Source organism: Otolemur garnettii, unplaced genomic scaffold, assembly GCF_000181295.1.
Source record: "Otolemur garnettii isolate 467f Iridium unplaced genomic scaffold, OtoGar3 scaffold00018, whole genome shotgun sequence".
Classification (NCBI taxonomy): Eukaryota; Metazoa; Chordata; class Mammalia; order Primates; family Galagidae; genus Otolemur; species Otolemur garnettii.
Window position 1 is genome coordinate 26,341,192 of NW_003852413.1, and position 14,112 is coordinate 26,355,303.

Here is a 14,112-nt window from a genome sequence, read left to right on the forward strand (position 1 = left end):
AAATAAATAAATAAAATAAAAGATCAATGCTTGATATATGTATGTATGGGAAAGGCTAATTAATCACAGAATTATTGGTTTATGATTGCTTATTTCTCTTATTAGTGCTTTGCATCATATATTATCATTAGTGAGCATGGAAAAGTTGGATTCCTAGGCAGAGTAGGTTGTATCGGTAATATTTCAGGGTCAGCCAAAAACATATTTTTCTACTTTGGATTAACCCACAAATTCTCTCTTCTAAAATCCAGCTTTGGAAATTTAATGCTTTCGTAGTATATAAATTATTACATAAATTGAGAGTTCAAACTCAGCATCCTTCCAACTATTGAGAAAAACAAGGCTGGGAACAGGAGTTGTTCACCAAAGACAAACAGGTGCCTATTTTTCAGCACAGATAGCTTTATGAAGAGATCTTCCGGAAGGAGAAAGGAAATGGTCAGTTGAGTGGCTGGTGGGTTAGTGGGGTTGGAACCTGTGAAAGGATCAGAGCTCAGAGCTTGGCTGAAACCTTGGGTAGCTTGGCGGCCTCTCCCGGCTGTTTTACAGTGTGTTTTAAGTTCTTGGCAATCATTTTCTCTTTTTCCATTATTCAGAGTTTTGGTCTATAAATCATAATAAAAATGAATCATTAAATTTGCCTCAATTGAGCTAGTTTTATTTATTGTTACATTTCAGGGAACTTGCTAACCTGGAGATTGATGGGCCTGGATACAGGGGAAAGTGTGTGAGTGTAAAGGAGACATAGAAAGGCTGGGTGCTCAGTGAAAGCAGTTGAGGGTGGGGGTAGGGGTTGAGGGGGGCTCATGGTGACAACTCTACAAAGTGCAATACCCCCAGCTCCCCTCCTGCTCACAGCTAAATCCTGAGTGTTTTGAGGAGAAGCGGAACATGTCAGTTAGATGGAGGGTCTGAGAGCACATTCAGCCTCAAGTGTAAAGCTTATATCCTGAACAAGGTGGGAGGGGACAGTGATCAAGGCCAGGGAGGTGTTCAGGTCCTGTGCACACACCAAATGTTGTTGGTGATGGAGTGTGTTGAAAACGGAATGGGCGTGCAAGTGCTTGTAACAGAAATACAAGCTGTGAAGGTAAGAGGGAAGGCCAAACAGAGCTATAAAGGAAGAGAAACAAACACAACTTGAACTTTACCTAAAAGAAGAGAGAAAAGAGAGGGAAGGTAAACACTTTGCAGATTGGAGAAAACAAGGTACCAAGTGCAGAATTCAGAAACAATAGAGACAGCACCATTTCGGAGCTGATAGAATTGTGATACCATGTGAGACGGGTGTATTAATATGTATTCCATAAACTGCGCAGCTCGCAGCTCTGCACCGCTCTGTTTTGCTCTGACCGCAGTACCAGCCTCAGGCACCACAACACAATTTGGAAACAATGTGACGGAAATGTTTAATCTGCTCGGCCCATCTGTGCTGCGTATTTCTCCAGATCTCCCTGAGAGAGGCGCCTTGAATCTCCACATTGCCTTTAATATTCTCCTAAATCACCTCCCCACTGCACTTCAAGGGCCATTGCTACAATATCACAGGTTCATCTAAAGTGCAATGGGGAGGGGGTTGGGGGGGAGGCACAGGCCTGGAGATTTTTTATTTTAAAATAATTTCCAGAGATCGTCTTTTCTGCTTCCTTTAAAAAAAAGGAGAAAAGTTATTCTGCTGTTGCCGTAAGGTAATTGAGGTTGTTTGGTGCAAAACAGGGTAGGATAGAGTGGATTCATTCTCCAAAGAATTATTTTTATTAACCTCAATTCTCTCAAATGGACATGGGAGGGGGTTAGCAGATGCTTGTTTTCTCTTCTCTCGACTTGCACCCTGCTACGGTGATGTGTTCATTTGGGGCTGGTGCCACTCTCCTTTACCCTCTCCGCATCAGGTACTGGTTTAGGAGTTTCCAGGACCAACCCTGCCCTGCCCCACTCTAAACAAAGCCGTCTTGTTCAAGGCAAGTATACATTTAGTCTGTGGTAAACATGCCCTTCATCAGGAAAAAACACTGTCTATATTATTAATTTTATCTTAAACCCTTAGATTGTCTCTCTTTAAGTACAGATGTTGAGTGTCAGATTTCTGATGCTTACTTGATTGTGCCAGATTCAGCAATTTGGGTCTAGAATGCAGAAAGCTAGGGTGGGTTTTGGAAAAAAAGGGTATGACAAGTCATCATGTTCGTGTTCCAGACCCTAGACAAATGAAAGAGAGTTGCACATCACCAAGAAAATTAGGATTCCTTTTGCTTTGTGAATTAAAGAAATGAATAATTTAATTCTCAAGATTGTTCCATCGAGGGAAAGGCAACGTCCCAGTTGCGGAGCCTTACAGCCTGTCGGTGTGTTACATCATCTGCACACATAGGCGTTTCCATGACAACCGCTTATAGCTTCATTTCCTGGATCCCTCTAGGGGGTGTCACAGCCAGATCCACCTGCTTTTCACCCTACCCTCGGTGGGGTCATGGTAAGGTCGCCAGAATAAATGAACGCGGGTACTAATGATCTGTTTACTGCTGTTTATGCTCTGTGTGTGTCAGGGGCACGCACATTTAGAGAGCTCATTATGGTTGCAATTAGAATGCACCATCGCTAGATATTTAACTCCTTTTTCTTTTAAATTAGCATTTTAATAACATTCTTTGAGCAGAGAAACAAAATGACCATTTTTCACGGACAAACTTCTAGCTGTAGGTGCAACTTTAATGGCAAAGTTGTGAAGGGGAAAGAAGGGAGGAAAAAAGGGCCATTTTTACTACTTTCACCCTCCTCCTTACCAAAAGGATATTTTTATTTGCTTTCTAACACACTCAATTTCCTAAATTTGTTTTGAATCCAATTATTTTGGGTGGTTTAAAGTACCACACTCTTGTTGGACGGAAATTAGCAGCGATTGAAATTAACTTTTTATGTGACCTGTGAAAGGGGCTAAAATAATTACAAGTGTGTAGAAGAAACTCTCTCTCCAAAAGACCCTTGCTGTAGGATCAGGCTGTGATTAGATGATACCATTATCAGGATATCTTTATACAGCAACTGCAAGGGCTTCTTTCTTTAAAAAGGTGATTGCAATTATTGTTTCTGTTTTATAAATGATGACAAAAACTTCTCTTTACAGACAGGATAAATAAAAAGCAAAAAAAACAATAGCATCGTTTATCATTTAAAAATGGTGAGATACTGGAGCATCAGAAAGCAGGAGAGTTGAAACAAGAAAGATACAATGTAGAGAGACCCACTCGGTCAAAATGTTTCATAACGCATTGCTTTTTAGGAATCAGCCTTTTTCTAGGGTGTTTATAGATGCTCTGTTTGTGTAAAGTACAGTGAAAAATAACAATTTGAATGTTTCGATTATCTTTCCCAGTCGGTTCCATTTTCATTATTTATTTCCTTTAAATCGGGACCTTGCTGAACATAATTCTGCAGACAAGGAGGTGGATGGGACAGCCAATGTGAACAAGGAGATAGATGGTGGGTACATGTAAGATAGATGCTATGCGCTTATGAAAAGGAGCAGTATGTCTGCATGTGAACATTCACAAAGTAGAGCAAGCAAGCGTGTGAACTACAGCGAGTATTTATAGGTGGAAATAAAGGTGCAAGGAAGGTTGTGTGGGAACACGCACAAGGTATGAAAAGGTTTGCTTTTTTCCTACCCCCTTGGAATCCACATCCAAGTTCCACCTAAGATGTCCCAGGCTTGCTATGGTTCCTGTGAACCTCACAAACCTTTCCATGACAACAGACAGGGATTTTACAGCCAGAAGACTTACCAGGTCAACAGAAAAGCAAAAGTTAGAAAGTGAGATCTTTTTCTAAAGCAAAATAATCCCACTATCTCCCCCTTCCACTCAAAGACAGAAGGAGGAAAATACTGAAAGATGCAGAAGGAAAAAAAAGGAGCCTTTCTAAAAATGCAAGTTGAAAATGTTTATGCTTTTGTATCAGCCTAGTTGCACCTTAGAATCTGCCATTTCATAAATAAAATACCAATGGCATAGACTACAATTTGGTGATAGCTACCCCAGGACATATCTAGATGCACTCATGTTATTTTAATTAAATACTGCATTATGGTTTGTGACAACTACTTAGCTACAACGTAAATGAATTTAGAATTAAAGTGTTACTTAGGCATCCAGTAATTTTTGTTTCATTCCTCAGTTTTACAAAGCAAATAGCTATAAAATCAAGATGTTTGTTCATTTACAGATGGAGCAGGATTGTTGTCACTGTTTTTTTTTCTCCTTAATCCTCATGCACAAAAAGAAGACAGAGCTCAGAGTCTGGCTCTCAACACTCTTAGCTTATGAGCCACATCACAAAGAAAAACACATCCTCTTGACTATAATGTGAAATGCTGAATATTAATTGCTGGTATTATGCTTATCTTTCTAGCCGGGTTCTGTCTCTTAACAATTATTCTAATGGACTACGGTCTTGCACTGCAAGGAGATTTTTCTCCTTTGTTTAATAGTTAGAAACCTGTTTTATTTTATTAAAAAAAATAAAGTTCATAATGTACCATGGAAGTTTTTAGTATTTGGAACTCTTCCTGAATAGCAAATTAGTAGAAGAAGAGAAACTGCTGAATCTCTCTGCTAAAAAGATGATACACATTTCTGCATTTAAAAGAAAAAATATTTTTCATTTTAGCAATATTAATGTTTTCTTAATGAAACTAGAGAGGCCATTACAATTTGATAATAAAATCAATTGGTTAGTTTAAAAGCCACTTCACTAGGAAATCATGAGAAAGGCTCAGAATATTCTCACCTATCAGGTATAGATTTTCACTCAAAATTTATATAATAAAATAAAAAGTTTTGTTCAAATCTGAGGACTTAATTGTATCTTTAATGTGTCATATGTCAGATGAAAGTTTTTAAATAGCAAGTTTTCTGAAACTGATTTTCATTATTTCTCATTTGAGAATCAATATGATGTTTTTATTATGTTTAAATAACATATGTCAGGGAATGCAACTTCGTTTTCCTATGTTCTAAATTATTACTGCAACTTTGTTTTCCTATGTTCTAAATTATTACCCTCAACCCTGTATAACTAATCCTATAACCTACATAGAAGTTACCACTCTGTATATTTGCAACAAAGTTATAATTTGTTTCAATATTTTATTAGTTTGGTTGGAGAGCTGAATCTATGCAATACCAAGAAATAGTGGCAGAAGAGGTTTAGGGAGGCTGAGTTCCTTTTGAGAAAATAATTACATAGGAACAAAGCTTTTGCGACTCCTTTTAAATAGGACATCTCACTGAAATGTCATCCAGCCTCTTTGGCAGATTAGTGAGGAGTTTATTACTAAATCTCTGTCTAATAAACGTGCAGTTGACTCTGGAGGAGCTGCTTGTTATAATACTGGCGGCGGGAAATGGAGGGAATGTCACAGTTAAAGACACAAATTTTCCCCATAATATATTCGAATGGAAACCTCTGAATCCAATACTACATGGGCATATCTAATAAATTCACAATATTTCAGTCTCAACAGCCTTCACTGGTTAGTTTTAAAGATTTATGTGGTAAAAAATTACTCAGTGATGAATATGGTTTATTCTGTGCAGTATTGGAGGTATAAGGAATTAAACTACCGTCTTTAACAGTGAATTTATTATTACCTCTGTCAAAAGATGAAGCCTTTAACAGCATTTGTTATAAATTCACTGCAAAATAAATGGCTGGAATTTTTTACACTGGAGTTTGTAAAGCATCTGGCGATTCTGAGCATTAACCTAACCCTGCTTTGACTTATATGGTTCTAGGTAAACATTCCTGTCTGGGCCTGGTAGTTAATTACCTGGTCTGGGACCTTACATCTGACTGAAAAGCCTGTGTGTGTGTGTGTGTGTGTGTGTGTGTGTAGAAAGTGAAGAGTCCTGTCCAGGACAACAGTCTAGAAATAAGGATATTAAAGAGGAAAATGAAAATTTTATTCTCTTTTTAAAAAATGAGTTTTATAATAAATGACCAGGGTTTGCAGGAGAGGGTTGATGTACAATTGGGCCTCTTTTTAGCAGGTTTACATGCATGCATATGCACACACACATAAACACCCTCTCCCTTTGTCCTCTCTTGGAATGGGTGTCCTCTCATTTATAAAAATTACCTGGAAGGAATGAGGCTGCCAGGGTTTGTTCTAGACGATTGGTTCCTGTCTGGGGGAAAGGAATGGCCTCTACTGAATTTGACCGGTGTATGACCGTTGCCTTCCAGCTGACCCCAAATCCCATTCCCATCCTCCTAACTCTATAACCTCCCATTGGGGTTATTAATGAAAGAAAACACCATCATCATCATCTTCATCATCACAGCACAGTGCTGACCTGCTTGTTAACATGAAATGGGGTGGTGGGGACAGCTTCTGCTTCTCTTTCATACCATCATAAATAAGAAAAGATATTTTGTGATAGTATCCCCTCATCCACCCCCTTTGGTTAGGTCAAAGGTGAATAATAGCTCTTTGACAGGCATTGATCAGTTTCATCGTACTGTTTGGGCAGCTTGTGTCCAGGCCTATATTCTCCCCACTTACTACCCCCAAATTACCTACCGAATAACCCCTCCCATTTACCCCCTCACTCAGCCAAACAGAGGGTATAGTGCCTGAGGAAGTCCTAAATGGACACTAGATGTCACCAGACACCTCCTTTCCCTCAGAGCCCTGAAATTAAAGAAAAAAAAAAATCCTTCAAAGCAATTGAAGGAATTAACTTATCTGTTTTTATGAGGGCTGTTGTCACATTCAACTAAGCACACTTAAAAGAGGAAGTATTGCTGCATTCAGATAATTTTTACAACATACAAATCTCTTTTGGAGAGAATGGGGTCAAGGGAGGGGAAAGGTTCACATTCTTTAAGTGGCCCTTTGAGGGAGTAGGTGGAGAAAACTGGGTTTTAAATATCCCATTATAACAGACAAGGCGTTATGTTAACATAGTCCAGGTGTGCGGGGACAGGCCTGCTGTGTTTGGCTGACTAAAATCTTGTTTTGGAGCCAGGATCCAGTCTGATTTTAAGTAGCTCCAACCCAGAGTGACAAAGTTTGTCCATTGTTATTCACATAAGGCCCATGACCATCTGACAGCATCATGTATTCCATGACCTTGACCTTGTCTAAAAGGCTATTTCCATATCAACTGCATCAGCAGGGAACATGGCCCAAAGACAACAAGCTTCTTTGGGAGAATACCTTCTCTTTTGAGAATACCTTCTTACCCCAGTTAAGCTACCTTACTTGGTTCCCAGCTTGTTGCTCCAAGGCTGATTTCTATAGAAATAAGGCACTGGACAAAGCCTTAGAGGAGCCTGAGACTAATCCCTGAGGCACACAACCCAAACACCAGAGGAGTGTCCTCCTAGTTCTGTTTACTTAAATGGAAGACCTCATCCAGGGGCATCTTCTCCTTTTAGTCAATTGAGAAAGAGGTTTTTTTTCATTCTCCCTTTAATCACCCTTATTTGCTGGACAGCTCATGTTACCACTGTAGATTACTTTTGGAACAGGATGCTTATATTTTTAACAGCTGTTTATTTAAGAGTTATCTCAAATAGTGGAAAAGGCACCTTTATTATTTAGAGAGGATGTTTCCTAGTGAGAGACCTTGGAACCAGAAAGACAAGGTCACTTCTCTGAAAGCTGGGACTTGAGATTTCTCTTCTCTAAACAGAAGCTTCTTACCTCTCTTTTTTCCACTTATAACAAGAGTCTATAGTGGTGCCTCTCTACAAAAGGGACTTGCGATCTTCAGATTAAAAGGAACTAAGCCAAGCCACAGCATTATTGCATGGAGGGTGATTCAGCACCTGCCCTGTCATGCCTGGTGCCCAGGCGGAATGGAGTTTTGGAGTACACCTGTTGTTGAACCCCTGCCAAGTACTGATGGCCACTAACCCCCAAATCACTTTTCCCCGCTGTTGATGTTTGGAGTGTCAGACAGGACTGAGCAGCAGCCGGCATGTATTTCAAACACAGCAGATGGGTTTTTATATTAGCTCCTATTTCATGTTCAGGCAGAGCGACCGCCACACTAAAACTGCAGCCTCAATGCTGCCGAGTTTGCTTCTGTGAGATTAATTCTGTGAAATTAATTGGGACAAGATTGAAAAGGAAATTAAAATGCAGCTGAGTGAACAGGCCTTTCAAACACCTTTTTCCTGCTCTATTCAAACTTGAAAATTCTGCGGTGGTCGCCGGCATCATAGGAAGTAATTTACGAGAGGCAGGCTCTCAGGAGCCATCGGTTACGTATGAGGAGACCCGCACCAGTGCCACAATCTGGAGCCACTGAAGAGCGCTAAACGCCCCGCTGTGGCCTGAGCTGCGTCCTGGCTCCGGGGAGGAAGGCAAGCTCAGTCCCTCACCAGAAAAAGCTGTTCAGAAATATCTGGGTCCAAAAGGAACACAGGAACATCCGCTAGATGCACAGATCTGCTTCGTTATTAAAATCTCCCTTTAATATATTTTAAGACCCAAATTGGAACTCAGTGAATTAAGTGGGCATGAAGCTGCATGGGGCCTAGGAATGTATGGATGTGTTGCAGGGAGGTCAGCGGGAGTCTTTCTGCTGACTGTGCCACTGGTTACTGTTACAGAGTTTGGATAGTAGTTCTGGTCTCTTCATGAAGATAAGTTTGAATAATCTATGTGTCAGGGATAAAAATCTCTCAAAACAGGAAAGGCCTGGTGGATATTCATGTAGGCCTCTTCACTGGGTAGTTTTTTATAACCAAGCGAGCACCTTTTGTGCTGTAGAGCATCTCTATGAAGAGTTCCTGGCAAGATAGGCCACCTTTTATTTTCTGTCTCAATTCCCTGATAATTTATCGAATTCCTTGTATATGCCTGACACTGATCCAAAAGCTTTACTACATTATTAGTGGAAAGGAGGGGAATATAATAATAGTTCCTATTTTTTAGATTCCAGACACTTTTTTTTTTTTTTTTTGAGATAGAGTCTCACTCTTGTCGCCTTGGGTAGCGTACTGTGATATCATAGCTCACAGCAACCTCAAACTCTTAGGCTCAAGGGATCTTTTTGCCGCAGCCTCCTAACTTGCTGAGACTATAGGTGCCTGCCATGACTCCTAGCTGGTGGGTCTTGTTCTTGCTCAGGCTGGTCTTGAGCTCCTGAGCTCAAGTAATCCACCTGGATGCCAGGCACTTTAGGTATCACAACAACCCTATGAATAGAAATTATCCCAGTTTTTCCCAGTAAGGAAACTAAGGATTAGCAAGATTAAATGATTTTTGCCCAGAGTCATAAATAACCCATCTGCTCTGGGCACTTGCTTGTTTCCCTGACAACAGGACAGGTGATGGACTTGTTTATCAATGGGGTGCATCTTTCTTGCCCAGCCAATCATCTTCTCTGGAGAATTTTTTTGAAAAAGAATACATTTCTGGGATCATTCTTACCCAAAGATAGGACTAAAAGATTCTCCTGAGTTTGGCCCCAGGATTCTGGGATTTAAGGTTGGATTATACCTGGGTTACAATTAAGAAAGAGCAGGGAGCTGCAGGAGGCCAAGACTGAAGCTGTTATCCTCTCCTCCCTGCCCTCCTCCAGCCCACTTCCCCATCCAGGGCCACTTCCTGTCCTTCCCCTTCCCACCCCACCCCACTTTAGAATACTTTTATCAGCCAAAGAGAGAAGGAGGTGAAACCAGATGCATTTATGAGGCTGAAAAAACAAAAGATCTGGAAACTTGAATTTTGTTTGCTTATTTAAACTGAAGGTAAGTAATCAAAGCTAAAACAAAATTTTAGGTGGAAATTCTTTAGCAGTTTTGCTAAAGGCTCACCATATTGGGAATGTCTGAGGTGGAAGGAACTTTATTTATTTATTTTTTTGAGACGGAGCCTCAAGCTATCCCCCTGGGTAGAGTGCCTTGGCATCACAGCTCATAGCAACCTCCAACTCCTGGGCTCAAGTGAGTCTCCTGCCTCAGCCTCCCAAGTAGCTGGGACTACAGGCACCTGCCACAATGCCCAGCCATTTTTTGGTTGCAGCCATCATTGTTGTTTGGCAGGCCCGGGCTGGGGATTTGAACCCACCACCTTAGGTGTATGTGGCTGGCGCCTTAGCCGCTTGAGCCACAGGCGCTGAGCCAGGAACTTTAGATATTATCCCCCCTCTACTCCCTCATTTTGCAGGTGAAGAAATATGTCCAGATGAGCTGAACTGCATACAGCTGCATCTATGTTTCTCAGGGAAATAGGCTTCCCCAGATTCCTTCCCCAGGCCTTTCTTGCCTGAGGGAGGTTCTACTGACCAGAAAGAAAAGTAAAATGGAGCTTTCTCAATGCCAATTTCCCGGATCAAACTCAATTTGGGCCAGTTCTGCCCTTCCAGATATAAGAGGCAGAGTTGTAACTGACTCCAACAAAGGAAGCAGGTGGGGGCTGTAGTGAGATAAATTTAGGATCTACAAAAGAGAAAATTCCAGTGAATAGGAATGACTGAACTTCTGAATAGACAGCTGGCTAGGAATGGTAGTGAATTTCCTTTTCCGTTTGAATTTATTTGTTCATTTGTTCTTCTTAGAAGCAAGGAAATGGATTTCAAGATTCCTTCCCATCCCAGGGCCCTTACTGAGTTAGGTAATAGGTAATCTAAAATATAGGTTAAAAAAAAATATCTATAATATAGGTAATATAAAATAAAGGTAAATCTAAAAGGCTCCCCAAATCAACGTTAACTGGAATGAAGCTTTATGAGGGAAAGTTCAGTTGAGCTCCTAACTTCCAGTTTCCTACTCTGATTTGCAGGGATTAGCAGACCATGGGGAAAGGAAGTAGCAGGTGTGGCTTTGGGGGAAACGATGTGCTACTACAATGCTATGGGATGAAAATGGACTCAGAATCTTCTAGAAGAATGGAGAAAGAAGTTGACAGAACCAGGGCAGCAAGGTAGTCTCACTAAATTTAACTCTGCTATATATATTACCTTTTAGTAACAGAGGAGAAGAGGGTTGGTTCTTAAAAAAACAGACAAGATTAGTTCCTCATGTTCTTTGGGATCTCTTAAAAATACAATAGTGACAGACAGCTCTATGCTGCAGGACAGGTCACCGCATATCCCCCTTGTAACCAGAGGGAAAGGACCCCCAGTGAGAACCCATTAACAAAGGCAAAAGACATGCAAAACAAACAAAATAATCATGACAGAGAGAAGGCCTGCAGACAGTCTGGCTCTGTTCTTCCCCCCTCCTGCTGCAGGCACCTCCAGACAATGTAAACAGTTAATTTGTTCACCTGCAGGCTCTGGGCAAACAGAGGCCTGGTCACACCTGAGTGGATAACTCGATTACCCCTGTAATGCCAGCGTGGTAATGTACACAAATTCTATTACACGGCAAACCTTGCTTTCGGGCATTTGAAATACCAATCAGGCCAATGTCCACTCCCTTCTTTGCTTCCAATTTATTCTTGGTGTATTGGAGCTGCACTGAAATGGCACTAGGATGGCGCTGAGTTAGGAATCCAAGAGAAATCACTAGAAGATTGCCATCTCACTCAACAGGGCCTGCAGGCCTCCTGCTCTCTTACAAAAGGTTGGGTCTGAATTTAGTCCTTGTTTAAGGGGCCTGATTCATTGGAACCACTGAGAGGTACCTTGGGTCAGACCTGGACTATTTCCTTAAGAGCTTCAAACCAAGATAAACCCTGGGCTAAGGTAGTAACATTCTAGAATAAAGATAAACAGTACATGATGGGTTAATAACACAATGGGTTTTTAATTTTCCTTTATGGAATCTACATAATTGTGCCTCTTTCAAAAATGTATTTGTAGATATTGACTGACTGCATAAAGAATGGAGTTTTTAATAAGTTCTTTAGGGGCCGGGCACGGTGGCTCACACCTGTAATCTTAGCACTCTGGGAGGCTGAGGCTGGTGACTGCTTGAGATCATTAGTTAGAGACCAACCTGAGCAAAAGTGAGATCCTGTCTCTACTAAAAATATTAAAAACTGAGGCAAGAGGATCGCTTGAGCCCAAGAGTTAGAGGTTGCTGTGAGCTCTAACGCAACGGCACTCTACCCAGGGCGACAGCTTGAGACTCTGTCTCAAAAAAAAAAAAAAAAAGAGTTATTTTAGGGACAGAAACTATTATCTTAGCCTACCTATGTGGAAAGAGTATGTGCGAGCTTTCTTTTTCTTTTTCTTTTTTTTTTTTTTTTGTAGAGATAGAGTCTCACTTTATCACCTTTGGTAAAGTGCTGTTGTGTCACACAGCTCACAGCAACCTCCAGCTCCTGGGCTTAGGTGATTCTCTTGCCTCAGCCTCCTAAGTAGCTGGGACTACAGACGCCCACCACAATGCTTGGCTTTTTGTTGTTGTTGTTGTTGTTGCAGTTCGGCTGGGGCCAGGTTTGAACCCGCCACCCTCAGTATATGGGGCCAGCACCCTACCCACTGAGCCACAGGCACTGCCCTGTGTGATCTTTCTTTACGGATCTTCCAAGCCCCTGAGTTCTGAATCTTCTTCACATAGGTCTGCAATAATCCATCCATCCTTTTTAAAATTTTAACTCAAGCCTTGGTGTAGTGGCTCACACCTGTAATCCTAGTGCTTTGAGAGGCTGAGAGGTGGGAGGATCAATTGAGTTCAGGAGTTTGAGACCAGCCTAAGCAAGAGTGAGTCCCCATCTCCACCAAAAATAGGAAAGTTAGCCAGCTGTTTTGGCAGGTGCCTGTAGTCTCAGTTACCCAGGATGGCTTGAGCCCAGGAGTTTGAGGTTGCAGTGAGCTAGGCTGATGTCATCACACCCTAGCCTGGGTAACAGATTAAGACTCTGTCTCAAAATAAATTTATAAAAATTGGTTTTTTTTGTTGTTGTTGTTAAGACAGAGTCTCACTTTGAGGCCTATGGTAGAGTGCTATGGCATTATAGCTCACAGCAACCTCAAATTCTTAGTCTCAAGTGATCCTCTTGCCTCAGCCTCCTGAGTGGCTGGGACTACAGGTCCAATGCCACAGTGAAACGCTCAGGTATTTTTAGAGACAGAATCTTGCTCTTGCTCAGGCTGGTCTCCACCTCATGAGCTCAGGCAATCTACCTGCCTTGGCCTCCCAGAGTGCTAGGATTATAGGTGTGAGACACCGTGCCTGGCCTTAAAATTTTTTTTAACTCAGTTCGTTTATGATCAACAATAGTATTTATGAAATGATTAGCTGAAGCAAGGGGTTAAATTGTAGCTGAAAGAGAATAAACTTATCTGGCCTGCAAGGGATTGGAATCACCCTCTTTGCCTTATCAGCACTTGCTCACACCAACTGAGCTAACTATCTCTGACTCCTTCCCCCATATGTAATTATGTTACACTTTTGTTTATCTATAAAGGAAATAAGAAGGCAGCTTACCTAGATAGAATGTTTTCAGCAGTATTATATGGTTATAAATTATGTACATAGTAATGGCCTTTAAGCACAGACTCCTGAAAAAGATCAAATTTTAACTGGCCTAATTTTGGTATTATGTCCACTTTATTGCATTTTTAAATCTGAAAACTGGTGTCTGAATCTGGACTTTCAATTAAAAATTTCCCTAACAATTATGAATAAATGGGTGTTTATTCTATATGTGAGGGAATCACGTAATATACACAGAGAAGTGCATGACATGGTATAATTTCAGTTGTGGTGACTATGTCATCGAGTTAAAAATTGATTTTTGACCCAAGCCCCATACTCTTTGTCCTTACCTTACTCAGAATGCGGATGAGGTCACCCCGTTGGAAGGACAGTTCATCTGGCTGGTCACCATGGCAATCCCATAGACCCTGGTAATAACTGGTAGAGTCTACTGATCAAAGAGAGGAGAAATCAAAGTTAAAAGGACTCTGTCTTTTCTGAGGAGCCTACGTTTTTCCTGCAAATGGACCAGGGTTCTGATATTGCCCCTAGGAAACCTAAGATTCAGGAAAGTTGATCTGAGATACAGCCAAACACTCAGTGTGAGCAAAGGACTATGGGAGAAGAAGATCATTAACTAACATTAAATATTTACAGATCACCCCTAGTAGGATGCTGTTCAAAAATATGATAAATATAAGGCAGGTAATTTTTTTTTTTTTAAGA

At 41.0% G+C, this 14,112-nt stretch overlaps 1 protein-coding gene across 1 annotated transcript in view; it reads right to left on the reverse strand.

Moving 5' to 3' along the window:
* Positions 1-14,112, reverse strand: part of SKAP1 (src kinase associated phosphoprotein 1) — a gene marked incomplete at its 5' end in the record, with an annotated part of 275,060 nt that overhangs the window by 11,241 nt on the left and 249,707 nt on the right. The window contains one exon of the mRNA XM_012802982.2: positions 13,737-13,834. Coding sequence (XP_012658436.2) covers positions 13,737-13,834 — 98 coding nt within the window. The remainder of the gene's footprint in view (positions 1-13,736; positions 13,835-14,112) is intronic.